This window comes from Triturus cristatus, chromosome 6 (assembly GCF_964204655.1).
Source record: "Triturus cristatus chromosome 6, aTriCri1.1, whole genome shotgun sequence".
NCBI classification, from domain to species: domain Eukaryota; kingdom Metazoa; phylum Chordata; class Amphibia; order Caudata; family Salamandridae; genus Triturus; species Triturus cristatus.
In genome coordinates this window covers 234,015,985-234,038,174 of record NC_140589.1, presented here as the reverse complement: position 1 = coordinate 234,038,174, position 22,190 = coordinate 234,015,985, and the positions used below count along the sequence as shown (strand labels likewise).

Here is a 22,190-nt window from a genome sequence, read left to right as displayed (position 1 = left end):
AATGTGCAAAAATTTAGGAACTATTAGTAGCATTGTTGCTTTACGTATTATATGCACCAGCACATTGCCTTGGATTTCAATTGCCACTGCAAAGTATCTAGGATGGGCGTGGATGATTAGATTGAGACTGCTAGTCATTTGACTATTCTCTTGAACAGGGTGAGACTGCTAGTCTTTTAACTATTCTCCCCCTTGCTAATTTCAGTTTTTTACCATATGCAATCTGTTTTAAAAAAAAATTTCCTTCATCAATTAATTTTTTCTGTTTTTAATAATTAGTATCCACTGTTATTACTGCGGAATGTTCAATCCAGGGCTTCAATTATGTCTACCTGCATGTGATATCAAACAATACTTGTCGCTAAATGATAATAATGTCTCCCTTATGGATGTAATTCAATCAGAATTTGTTTAAAGTATGTAGCATCGAATTATACTGAATTTAATAGTTTTTTAACTTGTGGATTCCACTGCAGGGCCAGCGTATGCCATCTTGTGCATAGGAGAAGGAGGTTGCACGTGGCTAGGAACCCAGGAAATTTCAGAACCATTGTCACTGAGAACCAGGATTGAGCCTAAAACAAACAAATTACTTACCTAAGGTAACATTTCTTCTGGTGGATTCCTCACCTTATGAATTACCCCATGTGCAGCATTCCACTGAAACTTTTCTCCATATCTCTCCCACGTCGAGGAGGACATCACAATGGAACGGCTCCGCACGCGACTCTGCGTAATGTTAATGGAGCCATAAGAAGAACCGGTTGATGTGCTGCAGTCAGATCCACCCATTTTTTCCGTGCCTTAAAGGTGAACGGGTGAACCAACAACATTTCCACAAGTATACACATTATACAGAAAACAAGAAAGAAACTGGAATATAGATATTTCCTAGTGGCAAGTATCACATTATTTAAAATAAACCATATTCAAATTTACATGAATGACGTGTCAACTGTTTTTTGGTATAAACAGGCAGGCAACGGAGAGGTCAGTGACAAATCTACAGGCAGATACTGTATCCACCAGAAGAAACGTTACCGAATGTACGTAACTTGTCCTTCTGATGGATACATCTCCCTGTGGATTCTTCACCTTATGAATTGAATCCCCAAGCAGTCCTGCTCTCAGAGGAGGGTGTCTGCCTACCTATACCAAAAAATCTTACAGCACAGAACGTGCCAAGCAGCTTTCCCTCCTCACCTTCGAGTCTAAGCAATAATGCTTCGCAAAAGTGTAGAGGGAGTCCCAAGTTGCCGCCCTGCAGATGTCTAACAGTGACACCTCTAGCTAAAGCAGAAGAAGAAGACTTCGCTCTGTTGGAATGAGCTCGAATACCTTCAGGAGGCTCATTCTTGGCTAAGGCGTAGAAGATGTTGTTGCAGAGGATGATCTACCTGGACAGTGCTCTCTTGCGGACAGCCTTGCCATTCATTTTACCAACATAGCCAATGAAGAGCTGGTCGTCCAACCTAAAGTCTTTAGTCCTGTCCAGGTAGAAGCTGACCACCCTCTTGAAGTCCAGATGGTAAAGTCTCTCCTCCTCCTTAGAAGGGTGAGGTGGAGGATAAAAAGTGGGCAAAGTGATAGATTACCCTAGGTGGAATGGAGTGATGCAACTATTGAGGAGTCTGGCTCTGGTTCCCCCCCTTGGCTGGCACCTATCCTCCTGATCGTCAGACACTATTTATTTTCTCGTCGACCTGTTGTATTCCCTTCCTCCTCCCTCACTCTTTACTCTTCCTCCTCTTCTTCTCCCTCCCTCCCTCCCCCAAATCTCTCTCCCTTGGCCTGCTTTTTCTTCCCCACACCTGATCCATACCTTTGTTACTCATGTATCCCCAGTAATCTATGTACCTGAAATTGTTGTTATTATGTAACTATGTTTTGAAGCAATTCTACCTACTCATGTAAAGCGCTCTGATACCTCTGGGTGTAGCCAGCGCTAAATTAAACTTTTCAAATAAATAAATAAATCCTCTTGGATACTCTATCTGCAGGCGTGGATAAGAAAGAGCCTGCAGACTGTTTAGTAGTGCATGACGCCTGGACTACTAGGCTCTCAGGAGATGTGTGTGTGGAAAGGAAAGCATGATCTCCAGGAGCCGCCTTATATCTTCTTACATCCAATGTGGACACTGCAGAGGCAGTCATTGGCTTCTGCCACAGCTCTAAAATGAGCTCAGTTAAAGCCTCATTAAATGGAGGCAGAGGTTTCGAAGCAGAAGGAGAATGAAGAACTTCTGTTAAAATATTGGACTTAAGATCTGCAGTAGGTAACGGCATATCTAGTAGATCAGCTGCTACCTAATTTTAGAATGGTAAGAGGAAACCTCCTGTGATGGTAGGCCTTTCGGTGAAGAGAGCTCCCCCTCAGGAGATGTGTCCAATCCACTAGCCTCCTGCAGTCCCTCAACCTCCTGTGTAGGGTCAACAATTTCACTGTCTTCAGCCTCTTCCTGCTGCTTCTGATATTCTCCAGCAGCCTCTGTGCCTCTCTTCTGGACCTCATCCTAGAGACCGGCATCGCCGTACGCGGCGCATAAACTTCGGGCCGGCGTTGATGGGGGCTCCACAGGAATAGTCGAAGGCGCTGGGTAGGCCGAGTCGGGGCCGGACCGGAGCCAGACGGCGCCAGAGAAGACGCATCCAAAGGCACTCTTCCTTCCAGGGATTGCACCGGCATCAAGTGCCTCGGTGTCGGGAGAGGCCAACTTGCCAGGATCATTGGCATGAAAGGTGCCTGTGCTAAGTGAGGTGGCAAACTTCCAAAAGAGTATGAAAACAGTCCCATGGGGCCAAAAGGCACACCAGCAGGGTTAGCCGCTCCGGCAAACATGCCAAACATCGCATTCGAAAAATGCAAAGGATCCGTACCTGGAGCCGGAAAGGGTGGGTATGGATCTGGTACCTCAAGTTCAGACACCGCTTGAGGTGGCAGTGTGACTGGCTTTGGTTGCGGAGCCAGAGACATTGGAGCCGGGTGCGGAGTGGTCGGAGAAGGCGTCGCTTCTCTGGGCACCGGTGAGACTCTCGGAGCCGGGGAGTGTGCCAGAGTCACCTGAGGCGAAGGGGAATTAGAGACTTCGTCCTTGCGGTGACGTCGGAGTACCGGGGACCCTGACTTTGGTGTTTCAGGATCCATGGGGCCGCTTCTTCTTGTGCTTCCTCGACGACTTCGAGGTATGCAAAGTCGGTGACTTGGACTTGGATCTCGTCCTCCTCTGGCCCCTTTTCTGCTTCTTCGCTCTGGCCAGGAACAGCTTGGCCTCCCTCTTTTTCAAGGTCTTTGGATTCATGCGGCTATATGATGAACACTCCTCGACATCAAGGTCCGATGGGGGCACCATAGACAATCCTCAAGGGGGGCAGAGATAGACATATGACCCCACATTCCCAACAAGGCTTAAAGCTGGACTTTTTCTGGGTAGCAATAATAATTTCAGGAAGAACCTGCAACAATGAAACTCCAGAAATGAAGAGCCCTGGAAAAATAACGTTACGTGTCGACGGTGCAAAAAAAGGGAACTGACCAGGGCTCGAAAAATCCACGCGCCCGCTTGCATTTGCGAACCTATTTTAATTTGGGCGAGCTATTTTTAGGTCCTACTCGCCCTTTCTGGTGTATAGGAAGGAAGACTGACATTTGATCTATGTCTCTGAAAGCAGAGCAAATGTGACAAGATAGCAAGATTTAAAGGCAACTTTATTGCTCACAAAGAGCAATAAAAATGCCTTTAAATCTTGTTAACTTGTCACATTTGCTCACAGAGGTCAAGTGCATTACATTTTGGTCCAGTAGAATTTTGAAGTTACTAGACCTGCCAGTCTAGAGAGAATTGTTTGATTTTTCGAGCTCTGCTGACGTCAGCACGCCAACCAGGTCTTCTTATGGCTCCGATGTCGTCACGCGGTGTAGCGTGCGGAGACGTTCCATTGTGACATCTTTGTCGACATGGGTGAGCTATGGAGAAAAGTTTCCCTGGAATGCTGCGCATGGAGTAATAAGATGAGGAATCCACAGGCAGATGTATCCATCAGAATTAGGGCTGACTTACTAAATGTCCTGGACTTGCTGCTGTGGTAGAAAGATCTTGAATGCCACTGTGTTCGGGATAGCCCTATAAATGGAATCTTCTGCCTAGGTATCAGGTGAGACTTCAGTTTATTGACTGAAAACCCTATAGATGCTAAGAAAGTGACCTTCGTCCAGACATTATTTGCAACTGAGGGTAGCAAGCCTGCCTTGAGAAGCCAGTCGTCGAGGTATGGAAATACATATATCCTCGACCAATGAAGATGGGTTGTGATTACCACAATCACTTTTGTGAACACCTGCAGAGCTAAGGCCATGGATAAGTGTAGAATGGCGGTTGTGTGATGGAAGCACGCATGCGTTGACCACGCATGCCTGTTCCACACAGTCTGTACAACGCAAGTCTTAACACTAGAGCGCATTTGCCTTAGCCACGCATATGCTTGGTTAAGGCAAATTCATTGTTCGAGCAAGCATGGTTATGCTTGTGGGCTTCCTTAAGTCATGGCTTTGGCCACGTAGTTCTGGATGTTTCCCTTAGAATGGCACATTGGAAGTGGTCAGACCCCACCATGAACTGCAGGTAGCATGTGTGGGACTGCAGGACCGGTATATAAAAATACGTGTCTCCTTATCTGAAGACATCAACCAGTCATCTGGGTCTAGAGAAAAAAGAACATAAGCCAGAGTGAGCATTTTGAATTTTATTTTGGAAAGAAGACATTCAGCTGTCTAGAATGAGTTGGAGGCCTTTGTCATTGTCCGATACAAGGAAGTACCAACCCTTCGCCCATCTTGGCCTCCGGTACCCTCTTGATGGCACCCTTGATTAGAAGAAAACTGACCTTTTGCATCAAAAAAGTGGCACGGTCTGTTGGATCATGTCCTGCTAATGAGGGAATCTTATGGAGAGCAATGTAATAAACGGCAAGGTGTAGCTGCTCTGAACGGTTAGTAATACCCATAGATGTGACGTGACTGATTTCCAGCAGGGATGGAAAAATTGGATCCTTCCCCCTACCGGCTGGTTATGGCTGTGGAAGGAGAAATCACAGCTGTTTGGTGACTACTGCAGCAGGGGTGTAGGAGGATGACTGCTCTCTCTGTAGATGTGAAGGACCCTGCCGACTCCACGACCCATGAGGCCACGAAAGGTTCAGGCTGGGTGCTGCATCGGCAGCTATCTCTATGACAGGCCTCGTGAAAACTCCTGAATTCTGAATTTCTTTTACTACTGGTGAAATTGACAGCCCGGATAGGGCATCCCTAAGAAGAGAGTCATGGCATAGCTGTCCTTTAAGCGTTCAAGTGCCAAATCAGCATTCTCCCCATACAGTCTAGAGCCTTCAATGGGCATGTTCATCAGGGATGACTTTACATCGCCTGAAAATCCTGTGGCACGCTGCCAAGCATGTCATTTGAGCATTACACTCCTGCCCATGGCAAAACCCACAGAGTCTGCGACATCTAGGTCAGCATGCAACACATACTTTGCTGAGTCCTACCCACCAGAAATGGTTCGAAAGAAAGTCACTCTAAGGTCCTCTGGCATGTCTGGCCATATCCAACAGCGTTTAGGCCTATCTATTAAAGAGGCAGAACACATTCAGAGAGTGCAAGCCCAGGCTGGTTGATAAGAACATATTTTTAGAGAAAGCATCTATGAGCTTCGATTCCCTAGAGGGTTGGAAGGAAAGGCATTTGCTTTTACAGTACTGGATGATGCCTGCACCACCAGGTTTTCTGGTGTTGGATGTTGAGTCACAAATGCAGGGTCACCAGAAGTTGGTCTATGTTACCTAGTTGCAGGTCAAATCACTTGGAGCATGTTGAGGGGGCGGACATGATTTTGCACAAGTGGCTATAAGAGTGTAATTGTGTGTTACTGAAGGGTAAAAATGAATATAAGAAGGCTGGCACTAATTGGAGGATTTCTGTAAGCAAGTCTGATTTTTTTTAAGCTGTGGGCAGATGGGGGTCATGGACATCCACTGCCGTGTGCACCAGGACTGCACAAGTAACACTTTATTCCATTGGTGGAACAGAAGGTGAGTTCAGCTCCATATCTGAAGAGGTATACAACCCACTTGCATTCTGGAAATAAAGTCCTTCATCTGTATAATGAGGGGTGGGCTAAGTTGTCCACTTCCTCATTATCATCAGATTCATGTGGAAGATGGTGTAAAAACCTAGGACTGCATTCAAATCAGAGCTGATCAGGGTCTCCAGCTTCTGATCGTACTGGTGGTGTGGAAAAGGCTGAGAATCCCGTTCAATTGGTGTGCCTTAATAATGGCATGGGCGTGGGCAGATGTCAGTTTAGTGTTGCTTTGACCAACCGAGGAGTGGGTTCGGAGTCAGTAGAAACTGGAGAATAAGGCCTTTTGGAGTCCTCATTGTGTGGCTTCTCGACGACTAAGTGGTGAGACGAGAGTCGAATCACACTTGACCTTCTTGATGCTGGGAAGCGCTTTGGATTTGGCTTATCTGATGAGTTTGGATGGACCGAGATTTATCACTGAATCGGCCTCACGATCCGAAGTGATAGCAACCCCACAACCTGGATCGGAAGTGGGACTGTTGCTTTAGGCGTCGCTTTTTACCCTCCGTAATGTAAAGTTCTACCTCTCGCTCTCTGATCAATTTCGGGTGCGTGAGCATGCGCTTATTTCATGACTTTAAGAGTTGTGACAGAAGCCCAGCCACCAGAGGTCAAATTGTGGGCTATGTGACAGGCATGTGCATGAACCCTGTCTTTTTAGGGAAAAACATTTCTTCCTTAGAACACTGTTTACGAAGACCAAGAAACTGGCAGCAGAGCTTTATATCTGCATTGTACGGTGCAGAAAGAAAGAAACTGACTTTAACGAGTAGGGGTGGCACATATATAGGTGCCTCTGCTCCAGCAGTGCGGTGTGGTCACTCCACAGCCACAGGCTGCCACCTAGTGGCACACAGGTGCTACTGCTTGAAAATCTCCGGATACAATCTGATCAATTGCACAGTGTTATGACCTCAGTCATAGAGCACGATTGTTTTATGCAGACCTTTTGTATATACTTTATGATTGTAATTTATAATTGTTTTAATAAAATATGTGCAACAAACACCGTCTCCTTGAAAAAATGATGGGTAATTTTCAATAATTGATAGTACTCAACAATATCGCCTAACAATTTCTTTAAACTCTTGTTCTATTTTCAACGATACATGGTAGGACTTTTTTTGCGCATATAATATTATATACCCTGTCCTTCTTAGGTATACAGGTAGCTCCTTTTATGGATACACTCAAATATTCCCAGGTGTCAGATTGGATTCAAAAGTGGTTGAACAACCACTATTGGGTATCATTCTGCACTGCACAGACATCGATAAATTTAGTGACGTCCTGCATGTAGAATAGGACCTTTTCAAACCCAAAATATCCCATGGGTTCAGTAAAAAACAAATAAGTGTTACCTAATTGGAATACACAAACTGTTGTGTATGCATGCTTTTCTTATATGAATGACGAAGTTGTATGTGTGACAGGCCTTGAGGTGAGGTACCATGGACTTGGGTGTTGCAATGCAAGCATTCATATGTGTAAATTAGTCAGCGTGTGAATTAGTTGGCTATGTTGAATGCAAGTCTCTAATACATTGTTTCCCAAACTGAGGGTCGTGACCCAATATGTGGGTTGAAAACAGATTCATGGTGGGTTGGGAAAGTTTAACGCAACAAATAAAGATGCCTTTTAATTCTGTATTTATCTTGACACATTTGGTGTGCTTCAAAGACAGAGATCAAAAGTCAGCCTAATTCTTCTGCTGCTTATTTTTGTTAATATAAGGACAAGTTACTTACGTTCAGTAACGCCTTATCTGGTAGAGACATGTTCTAGCCGCAAATTCCTTACCTGTGAACTTCCAGGTGTCAGGTTGGATCCGGAAGATTTTTCTTAGCAGTACCCCTGCACGCTTGTAGGTGGAGTCAGTCTACTCGGCCTGACATTGTATGACGTTAAGTTCATTGTCGGGACGTCCGCATAGTCTATATAGGTGCCACCTCGGTGAGCTGACATCAGTACTTTTCATGCCTTTTAACGCCAGAAGAGCAGAGCCATAAAGTAGGCTGACAGTGGTGTGTTTAAACAACTAGGCTCCTGAAGGGGACCAGCCCTTACATGAATAACTGATCCGCAGTGCGGGAAGGATGGGTGAGTTGGTAAGGAATCTGCGGCTATATCATGTCTATACCAGAGAAGGCGTTACCAAAGGTAAGTAACTTCTCCAGCTGATAGAAACACCTTGCAGCAGATACCTTACCTGTGAACAGATGCCAAAGCAATACCATCCCCAGAGGAGGGACTGTGAAAAGTTTTAAACCAGAAAGTCCTGTAGGACAGAACTGTCAAAGAGGCGCTCCCTACAGACCACATTGTCCAGGCAATAATGCTTGTCAAACGTGTGCCGGGATGACCATGTAGCCGCCTGCCAGATGTCAAGAACCGGAACACGAAGCTGCAGAGCCGTGGTGGCTGCCTTAGGTCTGGTAGAATGAGCTCTGAGGCCTTCAGGAAGTTGTTTCTTTGCCAAAGCGTAACAAATCTTAATGCAGAGGATAACCCATTGTGATATGGTCCTATTCTATACAGCACGTCCCTTCCTTGCTCCGACGTAACCCACAAAGAGTTGGTCATCCACCCGGAACTCTTTATTGCACCCAAGGTCAAACGATAATGCTCTTTTTGGGTCCAGGCAGTGGAGATGTTCCTCTTCCTTGGAACGATACGGAGCAGCATAGAAGGTGGGCAAGGTGACAGATTGCCCTATATTGAAAGGTGTCACAACTTTAGACAAAAAAGAAGCGGAGTGCAGAGCACTTCCTTGTCTGGAAAGACAATCAGCTAAGGAGGCTGATAGGAGCTTGCAGCTCACTCACTCTCCTGGCAGAGGTTATTGCCACTAAAAAGGCAGTCTTGATGGTGAGCAGACGGTGGGGGCAATTTTGCTGCGGCTCGACTGATGCACATATTAGAGGTCCCACTGAGGCATGATGAAAGGAAAAGGGGGAAACAAATGAGTGAGCCCCTTCAGAAACCTTAGCACCATAGAAAAGCAGAAAGGGCAGAAAGGTAGCCCTTCAGAGCAGAGCCCTGCTGGGAAAGAGACCGGATAAAAAGGAGAATATCAGAAAGGAAGGCAGACAAAGAGTTAATACACCGTTCTCTACAATATTTACAAATTGTTTGTCATCTGCAGGCGTAAACTGACTTAGTGGAGGGATGGCTAGCTGCCAGAATAATACCACAAACTTCAGGAGGAAGAACCAAAGCTATCAGAGGAAACTGGCATAGTGTACACTTCTTGGTAGCTGAAAAATGATACCAAGAATCATCCACATGGTGGATACAAATACACTCTGGTCCTGCTCATAGAGATACAATTAGCCTGAAGGAAGGGGGTTGGACATGCAAGTATGTAGGATTGGGCCAAGAAAACTGTGTCCTCATTTGAATTGCACACAACAAGCATAACTGCAACCATCTGCTAGAATAGGTGGTTTGATGAGAAGGACTTCAGAAACCTCACCATAATGCTCCCTCTATCTACAACTCAATTTTTAAGCCTCCAAAAACAGAAATAAATAAACAGAATATGTTCATCTGGTAACATCCCCCCTTGTTTAAAGAGAGGATGTCCTGTCTTTTTAGAACTCCCAGTGGAGGGGAGATCCTTGAGGCAAAAGGTGTTCAAATATCAAGAAAGGTCCTTGGCTAGAGACCTATATGGACCATAGCAGCCTACAACTATTGATACAGTTCACAATTTTTTTGCAGATTTTGCTCTGAGGCCTTACTTGCACTTATATGTCAGACACAAGACTGATGAACTCACTCTTGTTGACACAATGCATTGCCATACAGTTTTCCATCCTGACCCGCACATTCTTACTTTCCCACTGGGGATTTAAAATAGAATGGAAGTACATTTAATAACTCTGATTGCCAACAGATTAATGGGTAGTTGTCTTTCACTGACAGACCACAAGAAGCTCAAGTGAAGATGGTTTCCCTATATCAACTTGTAGATGAGGAAGAGCAAGGTGGGATGTTCCTGAGAGAAAACATCAAGGACACGCCACTTACCTTTGGTAATGCCTTATATGTTAGAGACATGTATCCGCAGATTCCTTATCTTAGAATCCTCCCCAGGCCCTAGACTGGCCCAGGGAATTTTTTCAGCAGTACCTCTGCACATCGGTAGAGGGTGTCGATCGACTCTGCAGTAACGTCGTCTCCGATATGTGACGTCAAAAGAGTCCATATAATCCCTCCCAAGACAAGGTGGCAGTTTCTTTTGTGACCATTTCCGCGCCAACAACGCAGATCCACTTAGAAAAACAGTGCGCCCCAAAGGGAAAAATCGTGTATCAACACGCACAGATTGAAAGATTTGCAGTAGAAAGCACATCGGGGATCTAGGAGACCACAGGGTCCTCAGGTCACTGAATGGTGTGGATGGGTGGGTCAATAAGGAATCAGCGGCTATATCTTTTCTCTACCAGATAAGGCGTTACCGAAAGTAAGTAACTTGTCCATCTGATAGAGACATCAAGCCGCAGATTCCTTATCTTAGAATCAGATACCCAAGCAATACAATCCTTAGAGGAGGGGCTGGAATTGACCTCACCAAAGAATCCAAAATAGAAGGGACGAGACCATCCGAAAGATGACAGGTGAAGCAAGATGCGCACTGAAGGACTGATCTCCAAGAAGGACTATGGAAACCCTGCAGAGAGTAGAAAGCTACAGGCAAGTGAGAAACTAAGTATAGAATCAGTAAAGAGCCAGTCCCAAAAAGGGATGCAACCTACGATCAAGGAATGCAAAGGTACCAGGGACAATAGCCCATAGAATCCAGGCTCAAAACCAATGGAAGGAGCATACACAGTGTGAATCAGCCGCAGCAAACACATACAACAAATAAAGAGCACCCACCGATGTTCAAGGAAACTATCCTGAGAAACAGATTTAAAAAAAGGGACCTCCAATCATAGAAAAAGTGTATAGCCAGCTAATAAAACACCTCTAGGACATACAAAATAAGGTCCCCGAAAACAGAGATGAAGGCTACAGTGGATCTGCACAACGTAACAGAAAACCCAAGACAGAGTAAGCATTCAGGTAGGAAAAATCAAGAGGCAAAATGAAACCAAAAGAACAGACTCCCACGAGGCCGCAAAGAAAGATGTGTTCCAGGTGGTTGGAAATGAAACCCGTCATTGACATCATAATTAAGAAGAAAAGTACCTGCAGAAAGCAGGAACACCACACCGGGTGTAACCCTGGAAGAGAGAGAGTACTCTGCCCTATGAAGGTAGACAAGAGTCAATAAAAGGAGAAACAAACGATCCCTGACAACTTTAGTACAACAAATTATTAAGACTCAGCAGCACCACCACGACTATCTCTGAACCGGCATAAGGCTAAGTCAGAATGTGCTCCAATCAAAAGGCATGTCAAGTAAATTAGTTTGCACGGCCTCCAAAAATCTGGAAGCACGCAACCATGCATGCCGACGCAGAGCTATGGAAGAGGCCATAGCCTGACCAACAGAATCGTGGTATCCGTACCACAGCGGATGGTAAGAGTGGCAGCTTGCTGCCCATCATGTACCAGGGGAAACAACAGCATTCCTGGCTTCATCCGGAAGGGAGGGCAAGAGGCGGTCCACTGAGTATCACAAGGAATGGCAGAAGCAGGCAAGGACACAAGAAGTGTTCAGAAAGCTCAGGGCAGCGATAGAAGAAGAGAAAATACACCTACCACAAGCGTTGAATTTCCTGGCCGCTCTCCCCGGAGGGACATGAGGGAGAAAATCAGTATTTTGGGTGGCCATGGCAGCCTGAACCGCAAAGCTCCTAGTAGAGGGATGTCCAAGGAGACTGGGGGGATTCCCTGGGTCCAGGCAATGCTGGTTAGAAATAGAGCGATCCTCAGGGGGCCCTGTTTCAGGTTTAGCCCAAGCACACAGTAGGATATTGAAAAGACAGTCACAATAAGGATGAAGAGGCTCAACGTTAGACTGGTCATGATGTAGAACGCCAAGTAAAGGGTTTGTTGACAATTCCACAGAAGAAAGTTGTAAATCCAGTACAACCAAAACTCGATTGAGTATATCCGCCAGAGTGGAACTCACCTGCGAACCAAAACCAGGAGGCGACTGGAGGCTGCAGAAGATTCCAAGATACTGATGTCACCCAAGTCAACTAACCAGTTCGACTGCATAAGGGTTGGAGCCATCTCCAAAATGGGAGGAGGGACACAACACACCATCTGTAGTACTTCCACAACCATGGTCCTCAGAAGGTAAAACCAGAGAAAGGGAGTCTGAGACGGTTAGCTCCCTCAGCGCTGCATCCAACGCCATAACCAAAGCCAGTCGACAACGAGAAAGTGATGCCTTGATGTTGGAAGGAGCATCGTTCGGCGTTAACGGCACCACTATGGGGGCCGGCAGACAGGAGTCCGATGCTGACATCAAAGTCGACAGACCATAAGCAAGAGTCGAAGGTGGGAGCCTCGACAGGCTCTGCACCAGCGTCGCCAAGATTTCAGGCATAGGAGGCCTCCCTGAAGCCGGGGGAAAACCCGCCAGTGGGGTCACTGGCACGACCTCATGTACTTCCGTGGGCCCAAGGACGCTTCAGAGGGAGGTGAGGATCCAAGAACACAATGAAGAGTTTGAGAATATTGGCTCATCTAGGTCAACGGCGCCCCGGCCCCAAGCTGGTGGGGAAAAGTGGGTCGGATCCATGTCCTGACACTTCAACAGAAGAGTGGGGACCAGTGGCAGGTGACGAAGGTGGGAGCCGCTGCGACTTCGACAGCCGACACCAAGACTTACCTCCAGACATCGAAGGAGAATGATGCCCGCGGAAATAGCTCCTCCGTATGCACTGTCGGTCCATGGAGCGCGTATGGGAATGTGGAGGATGAGAAGACTTCATGCGACGTTCCCTGCATGCTTTCGGTCGAAGCTGGCGACAGGAGTCCCACTCTTCAGAATCATGGTGCTCACCCAGGCATTGCATGCAAACCGAGTGAGGGTCCGTGGCAGACATCTGTCATCCACAGGACTCACAAGGCTTGAGACCCGAGGACATTGAAGAAGGGAGAAAAAAGAGAACACTGCTCCGTCAATGAAAAAAAGTCAAGTAGACTGAAAAACGGCAGGAAAAACTGCAGTGTGGATCCGCGTTGCTAGTGTGGAAATGAAGGAACTGACGTCAACGCATCAGGGGAGGGCTTATATAGACTCAGTTGACGTCACATTAGGGAGACGACGTTGCTGTGAAGTCAATCAATGCCTTCTGTCGACACGCAGATGTACTGCTGAAAAAATGTCCAGATCCAGTCTGGTGCCTAGGGAGGATTCTAAGATAAGGAATCCGCAGCTAGATGTCTCTATCCAATTTGACTGTTGGTTTAGAAGCTTACATCTTGTGTGTTTTGCCAAATGAACTTGTTTTAATCAGGTGGTTATCCCCCGTTTGATAAATTCAAGGACATCAGTAAGGAAACTGCATGCCAAAAGAGTGGCAGTATTTTTCTCACACAACCAAAATAGGGTAGCCAGACATTGTACAGAGAAAACTATCTCTCCCTCTCTGTTAATTGTTTATAACTTTAGACAGTCTACCTACTACCGTTTTTCAGTATAATGCCCTTACAACCCTCTTAACTAGGGTCACCTGTGTTCATCATCCGTGGGACAAGAATGGATGCTTTGTGTGATGTGTGATGTCTGATGAGACTAACGAAGACTTGCAGGCTGACTGTTCTTACAATAGTAAATGTGGGATCAAAAGTACACAGATCAGGATGGTTCGGGGGTGGGGGAGTGTTGCCCAGTTCTTGCCTTGTAATGGGCCAATGATGAGGATGATATATTTATATGAAATGAGCCATTGGATCATCAAAGAGACATTGCAAAGTGCTGGTTTCCACTTCAATGCTACACCAGTGGTGACATTTGCTTGCACATAGCAACATTGTGTTTGTGTGCCTTGCCATAAAACACTACTAGGAGTAAGTAATTTTCCAGGTGTAGATTGTGCACTTTTTAAGTACTACGTGAAGCACAGTTGTCCTTTGCTTAATCCTATGCTCAAAATGTTGTTGCTTGTTATGAATGTTTATTCATTAAAATGCCAGCTCTCTTATGTGACAAAGCCTTGTTTTTGTGAGCTTAGGCCCGCTCCCTTATATAGCTCCTTATTAAGTAGCCTTTTGAGGGAGTATTGGCATTAAAATTCATGTTATCTCCCACATCTTGGAACAACAACAATGAAACGCCTTTCATCAATGGCTGTTGAGCATTTTGGAAACTCTTTTGAACTATGATTGATGGCCATCTTGAGTTGAATTTATTACAATGCTTGCTTTGGTGCAGTCACATCTATTTGCTCCTTCTACTGTCATAGTTGACAATCTTTCTGACTGTGCTATCACTGCTGCAAGGTGTTTTGCTTCACTACAGTCAGCCAGTTGGCCTCGTTCTTCGTTTGCCTGATCTAGCTTGCTTGAACATAACATTACAGGTGATCTTCACTGTTTTTGCACAGCTATGGTTGGTAATCATTTTCAGAGCAATATTGGGTGTAATATGGGTTCCACAGACTCTGAAAGGGCATCTCACAGAAGGGACAGACCACTCCATAGCTGTTTGTGAGGTAAATGATCTTTTGTTTAGTAGAGCAGGAGTGCCACCAAATTGAAAAGGCTCATGCCTCGCCAATACTGTACTTCCAATTCTACATCTGCAAGTGGGGGGGGGGATACTTACTGTGCACTGGTGAATAACCCGGCCGGGGGTCATCTGCATCTTATAAATATACGACCACAACATTTCAGTTGGCATAGGCAAGAAAGTCTTTGTACCCAGAACCAAATAGGCTAACAAGCCTAGACATATATGTGGCCCAGCAAAGACCAGGGCTACTGTCTATAACAAACACCTTACTTTCAGTAACGCCCTTTCAGGTAGATACTCTAGCTAACAGTAGATTCCTCTCCTTTAGAATATCCCTTGATACCATACTGGATCTGGAAAAGATTTCAGCACAGCCCCTGTGTGCTGATAGGTGGCATCGTGCGACTTTGTGTGGACTCTGTTCTGCTCCAGGAGTGATGACTGGAGCAGTATATAGGCATTACCCATGCGAGCTGATGGCAATACCTTTCTTTCTGCACCTTCATACAGCAATCTAGAGCCAACTCCTTTTTTTCTCAGGAGTTGAGGAGTGATTTTCCTCACAAAATTCTCCTATATGGAAGGGAAATGTCACCTTCTAAAACCACAGTCTTTAAGTCTTGCAGGGATTGTCACAAACAAATGCTTGTGATGGATCTCACGAGATACGCCTTGGGTGTGTAGCTTCGCGACAGAGCTTCAAGTCGTTGAGGGAGTGTGCCCTTATTGCTCTGAAGGTAACCTGGGACTGAAAAACCAAGCTCTAAGTCACCAATCAGTGCTGGAAATAAGGTAAAGGTCACTCCCGCACAATGTGAAGGACTCAGTCCTATGCCCGTTCTCGTTGCCAGTCCCGCAAGAGATCATTTTTGAACGAAAATCTTTGGTGAGTCTAAGTTGTGGAAGGAGTCTAAGCGGGCCTTGCCTAGGCTTTGCCACTCTCCCTTGAAGAAGTCACAGGAACGTCAAGGTTTCCAGTGTTTTTTTCTCTGTCCCCTTCAGAGGAGCTGATTCCACGACTGATTCTAGCGAGTAACGACTTTCTGGCAGTTATGCATTAGCAACAATTAACTAGCATTACAAATGTACAAAACTATCCTTTGTTACCTTGATTAGTGCACTCAGACAGAGGGAATTGATTTTACTTATAATGCATGATTAACTGCAGTACAGGGCGTATCTTGGGGCAAACACATCTTGAGTGGAAGTTTCGAAAATAAACAGTGACATTTGTAAAAACTATAAACAAACACAAGCTTACTCTTACCTGGAGAGAAACTGGGAGTATTCTTATCAGTACTGGGGCCCAAAACTTTCACATGGTTAGCAGGAAACCATCCTTTCTGTCTCTTTTTCCCCCGCGCCTACAATAAGTGCACAAGTAGTAAGTAGGAATTTGGGAAATCAAATTCAGAATAGTCACAGGCAACTGACAAGAATAAACCCACACTTGCATAGACCTTCTTAGCAAGATCCAACAAATTACCATATAAGTATATTAAATTGATCTATATTATAGTCATCTGCCATGAAATTATGAGCATTCGTTAAAAACAAATATAAAAATCAAAGACGCAAAAGGATTATGATGGAGTTCAGGGATACGCTGCGGTATTCTTATCGCTTGGATTCTGTACAAACTTGCCCCGCACTCCATCACCAAGGGAATATTTCTCCTTACGGCAATTCTCCATCGAGACCTCCTTGCAGTAATTATTTACTCAGTCCACCCCTCTCCCCGAGCCATCTTCCCTCCTCTCACCTCCTTGACCGCAATAAAGCCCACCCCCTCATCACCTCGATTACGAACACCCTTTCACCTCATTCATCTATCCCTGTGATCTTGGGGACAAGTAGGATCCCGTCCTCCCCAGTCTCGCCCAGACCCCCACAACAACTCACCACTATCCATTTCTGTTCCCCCACAAAAAGAAAGCGACCCTAAACCCCTCAACTGCATGCTGGTTAACTGCCGATCGGCAGCCTGTCATGGAACAGAAATCGCTGAAACTATCCTTAGTGAAGGCATTGACATCGCCTTTCTTACGGAAACCTGGCTCAATGCCCACTCATCATCAATCCTTGACCTGCTCTCCCCCCGGTTACTCCATCCTCAGAAAAGACAGGCTTGATAAAATTGGAGGGGGCCTCGCCATAATCTATAAAGAAGAACTTCAGCTCTTACCTGTCCAGCACTCTGACCTTACTACTTTTGAATACCTTGGTGCTGATCTTCTAGTTCAGGGTTCCCCCCCTATTCGCCTACATAACATCTACCATCCCCTGGGTGACCCTCTTTCCTTTGTGGAGGAATTGTCCGATCTTCTTACGCAATCATCGATTTCCAAATCTAGAAACCTCTTCCTTGGAGACTTTAACCTCCACTGGAACAAAAATGACCATCCCTCGGTTAATCTCATCAATAACTTACTTGATATCAGTGACTTGAAACATCTCTGTCATTCTCCAACACACTCCAAAGGTGCCACTCTTGACGCTATCATCACTAGCAAGGAACTGGCTTCTCTTTCCATCATCCCCATTGGCTGGTCCGACCATCACCTCATCCTCTTCACAATCAACAGCTTTGTGCCCCCCCCACTCCCCCAATCCACAAATACCATCAAACAAAAGAAGTTGACCAGAAATCTTCACCTTATTCCTCCAGGCCAACTGGAGACTAAGATTAAAGCACATCTACAGCTTACTCCTCTCTCCCAAAGTGCTAGTGACCTTACAGAACATTACAACAAATCCATAGTCGAAGTCCTTGACCAAATTGCCCCAGCCAAATTAAAACTGCAAAAACTTAACCCCTCCAAATCCTGGTTCAATACCGACCTCAACAATGAGAGACGCGTTCTTAGGCAGACTGAACACACATGGAGACAACAGCCTTCCCCCTCAAATCTTGTCCTCCTCAGAGCTGTGAAGAAATAGCTAGCTTCTTCTTGGATAAAATCACTAAGATTGATCAATCCTTCGTCTTAACTCCCCTCCCGCATAGCCAACCACCCCTCCTTAACTTCCCTCTAAGTCTCCATCCACCTCTCCCCCTCCCGCGGACTCTTCCCAACTCCCCCACCCCCCCGCCCCCTGTTGTCACCCCTTCTGAACCCTACTACACCATCCCCCAGCTAAAAAACAATGCATCCTGGAATAACTTTTGTCCAGTTTCAGAACGAGATGTCCTCAACATCATCACCAAGCTTAAACCATCCTCCCATACCAGAGATCCCCTCCCTGCCTATCTTGTACAAGACCTAAAACACATCATCGCCCCATATTGGACCACTATCATCAACTCCTCCCTAGCCACCGGTAGTGTCTCTGCTTCCATTCAACTAGGACAAATTACCCCCACCATCAAAAACTCTACAGCTGACCCCAATGACTTAAATAATCTACGCCCTATTTCTAACCTTCCTTTCCTATCTAAGGCCCTGGAAAAATGCGCCCTGCTCCAGTTGGACAAACACATCGACTCATTCAACCTCTTGGAAGCATTACAATCAGGTTTTCAAAAGGGCTGCAGCACTGAAACGGCCATGCTCAACATTATTGATGACATCCACCACTCCCTAGACAAAGGCGAATCCTCCCTTCTCATTCTTCTTGACCTCTCTGCTGCTTTTGATACCGTTAACCATGCCGCCTTACTCAATATTCTCAAAGACCGTTTTGGCTTCAATGGTGCTGTCCTCAAATAGTTCACCTCCTTTTTCCAACATAGAACCCAACAAATTAAAGTCAGAGATTGCCTTTCTAAACCTCTCCCGGCCACCTTTGGCGTCCCCCAGGGCTCTATTCTCTCTCCCACTCTATTCAACCTCTTCATGGAACCCCTCACCCTCATTCTTAAGCAAGCGAAAATCAGTTACCACCTCTATGCTGATGACACCCAACTTTACTACGAGATCAAATCCCATGCTGAGGTTTTACACCTCAATGATGCCTTGACTAAGATTCAACTTTGGTTCCATCACAACCACCTTAAACTCAACCCTAAAAAAACTGAAATCATCCTATTCTCTCCTAAAAACAACTCACTCCCTATTCAACACTGGATCTCTGACATCAAAGCTCTCAATTGCTCTCTTTCCATCTCTAACTCAGTCAAATCCCTCGGCATCAGTGTCGACCAGAGCCTCAGTCTTACTCCCCACATACAAAATTCGGCCAAAGGTGCTCTCTTCACACTCCACCATCTCAAAAAAATTAAACCCTTTATTCCTGCTGATGACTTTAAATCAGTGGTGCACTCATTGGTCCTGTCTAGACTCGACTATGGTAATGCCATTCTCCCAGGAACTCCTAAAGTCCACCTAGCCCCTATCAAATCCGTTCTTAACCTTGCTGCCAGGCTTATTACAGATTGTAAGCGGTTTGATCACATCTCCCCCGTCCTTAAAGACCTTAAATGGCTTCCTATTGAAGGCAGATCCACTTACAACACTGCTTGCATTACGCACAAAGCCCTCCATCAAAACATCCCATCTTACCTCTCTGATAAACTCCACAAAGCGGGCTGTACTAGAACAATGAGGAGCTCTAACGCTCTCGTCCTTGTCCCTCTCTTATTAAAAAAGAAATCAACACAGTCTCGCTCTTTCTCTGGAAACGCGCCCTCCGTCTTGAATGCCCTCCCTAAAGATCTACGAGGGAACCCCTTCTACCCCAGCTTCAAAAAAGACATCAAGCTGCTCCTTCTCAACAAATACTGGGTCCTTAATACATTGTCACTAGACACTAACTCTTAACCCTGCCCTGACTGTATAGGTCCCCTCTACTTATTGTGTCACCCTCTTTCCCCCCCCTCCATTCAATTCTTACATTTACGACCACCCCCCTTTTTCATTTTTCGGGTAGTACCCACCTTCTTCCACTTGCTTTCCCCTACCTCTCACCCTCCACAGCCACCCCTCACTTTCTCGCCCTTCCCCCTCCTTATCCACTAACTAACTTTACTTTACTTCCTGTCCTACTAACTTCGATCTGTTGTCTGACTTATGTTTTCCTAGTTAATTTACATCATTTAAAAAGTACACTGTTTTAAATTTTCAAATTGCCTTGTTCCACTACCACAATGTACAAAAGTTATATTGCAATTCTGTATTACCAAACCTTTGTAAAGCGCTCTGATACTCTTGGGTCCAAGCCAGGGCTATTTAAAACCTTGTAAATAAATACAAATAAAAATAAATATATATATATATATTCTTTATTATGCAAGTAATACTCTTCATCTTCAAAGGTTATTCAGCTCATCGGTCACTGTATCCTAGAAACAGGAAGCCCCAGTTGCGCTAGTTTCCCTTATACAATTATGTAATTACCTTCCTGTATTAGGCAAAGTTAATAGATGTTAGGAAACAGTTAAAATCTGCAGTGGTCACTACTTGCATAAACAGTTTAAAAGTGCTGTATATCTTGTCATAATTTGCTAAAAGTTACCAAAACGGACAAAATTGTAACCATTAGATACAGCTTAGGGCAAAAGTGCACTTACCCGAAGGGTGGGGAAACAGGAAACTGACACACAGCTCCTAGCGTGCAAACTGTAAGTCACCGGGGGTAGCGCTGAGGGAGGAGCCATGCCACAAAACAAAAACGGGGCTGCTGCGCGCCCGCGCGCCGCTGGCACGCCAAAGGCAAGCCCGTCTGCGCCCGACCGAGCCCAGGGGCCAGAACCCCTGGTCCTCTCACCCCGAAAAAACATCACTGCCTTACATTACTCAAGAAATCGTCTCCTCGAGCTGGCAAGAGAGGACAAAACCATGTCTAAACTATCTCCAACTGAGATAGAGGGACCTCTCACTTGCCTTAAATGCAAATGGATAAGCGACGATGTTCAGCCAACTCCCACTAAAACAGCCACTAAGACTCCCACTAAGACTAATAACCAAGCCCTAAATTGTATCTATTTTAACTCCAGATCACTCCCAAAACACAGTATTGAAGTATGGACAACCCTAAATGAGCTAAACCCAGATTTGGCATTCTTTACGGAAACATGGCTCGATGACAACACGCCTGACATTGTCACTGCCCTACCACCCCATTACAAAATTCTAAAACAGAATAGGGAAGGCAAGAAAGGTGGAGGCACAGCTATTTTATATAAAAAAATACCTCTCCTGCGTTACCACCACCACGCCTCAAGTAGAAACCCTATTACTGGGAGGGGCAGTTATTTATAACCCCTCCGGCTACTATCCCGCACTAAATACAAACCTACTTTCTCAACTTCTCCCCCTTAGCCTAAAACAGAATACTTTTTTAATCATTAGACACTTCAATCTACATTACGAAAATATCTCAAATCCTGGGGTCAAACATCTTAAGGACGATATGGCAATATTACAACTCACCCAGTTAATCTCTGAACCAACTCATATAGCCGGACACACTCTGGACCTATTGTTCACTAACATAAAAGACACTAACATTCTCGAGATAAAACTACTGCCCTGGACAGATCATGCTTTGATCTCCTTTTCAATCAGCCTCCCAAACAAGTACTGAAGAATTGAACCATCCTATCAGACATGTAAAAGAGCCTGCCATTTAGTCACTCAGGAGTCATTTTCCAACCACTTAACTCATTATGAACACCCTACACAGCACCATAAATCCGTTAACACATCGATATTGCACCTACAACAAGAAATAGAAAAATCATTAAGTCAATTCGCCCCCAAATGTGTTGGCAACACAGTTAATAAATCCAGCTCGGAAAAATGGTACACACCTGACCTTAAGTCACAAAAAAGGAAATGTAGATCTCTCGAGCATAAATGGAGGTTTTCCAAAACCAGCGATGATAGACAAAACCATCTAGCCAATCTAATAACTTACCATGCGGCAATGAAAAAGGCAAAAACTAACTATTACACAAAAAGAATCGAAGATAATTGCACTAAAGAACTATACAAGGTCGTTAGAGAATTCTGTAATCCCACTAACTTGATACAAACTATGGAAATCACGTCAGAGAACTGTGAATTGATCAATAATTTCTTTATTGATAAAGTGTCAAAAATGTACACGTTCTTCGACAACGCATCTGAAGATATCGATAGGGAAAATCTAGCACCCAACCCCCTGGCCCAAGTCCAACTAGATGCTCTGACTCCATTCACAGGAGAAGAGGTAGCTAAAGCAATGTCCGAGGTCAAAGCAGAATCAACACTGGATCCCTGCCCCCACTATATATTTTCACAACTAGGGTCTGTTTTATGCCCTTATGTCACCAGAATTTTTAACGAATCCCTAGAATCAGTCTGTTGCCCAGACTTATGGAAGAAAACAGTGGTTTTCCCATTATTAAAAAAAAGCAGGCCTAAAAATTCATGACCCAGCGAACTACCGTCCCATATCCCAGTTGCCATACCTTTCCAAGGTTTTGGAAC

General features: G+C 45.2%; 1 protein-coding gene across 2 annotated transcripts in view; it reads right to left on the bottom strand.

Annotated features, from left to right (window-relative positions):
• Window positions 1-22,190, bottom strand: part of ITSN2 (intersectin 2) — a 1,173,023-nt gene that overhangs the window by 296,614 nt on the left and 854,219 nt on the right. For both annotated transcript variants that reach the window (XM_085610587.1, XM_085610588.1), the window contains one exon: window positions 16,046-16,142. In XM_085610587.1, coding sequence (XP_085466713.1) covers window positions 16,046-16,142 — 97 coding nt within the window. The remainder of the gene's footprint in view (window positions 1-16,045; window positions 16,143-22,190) is intronic.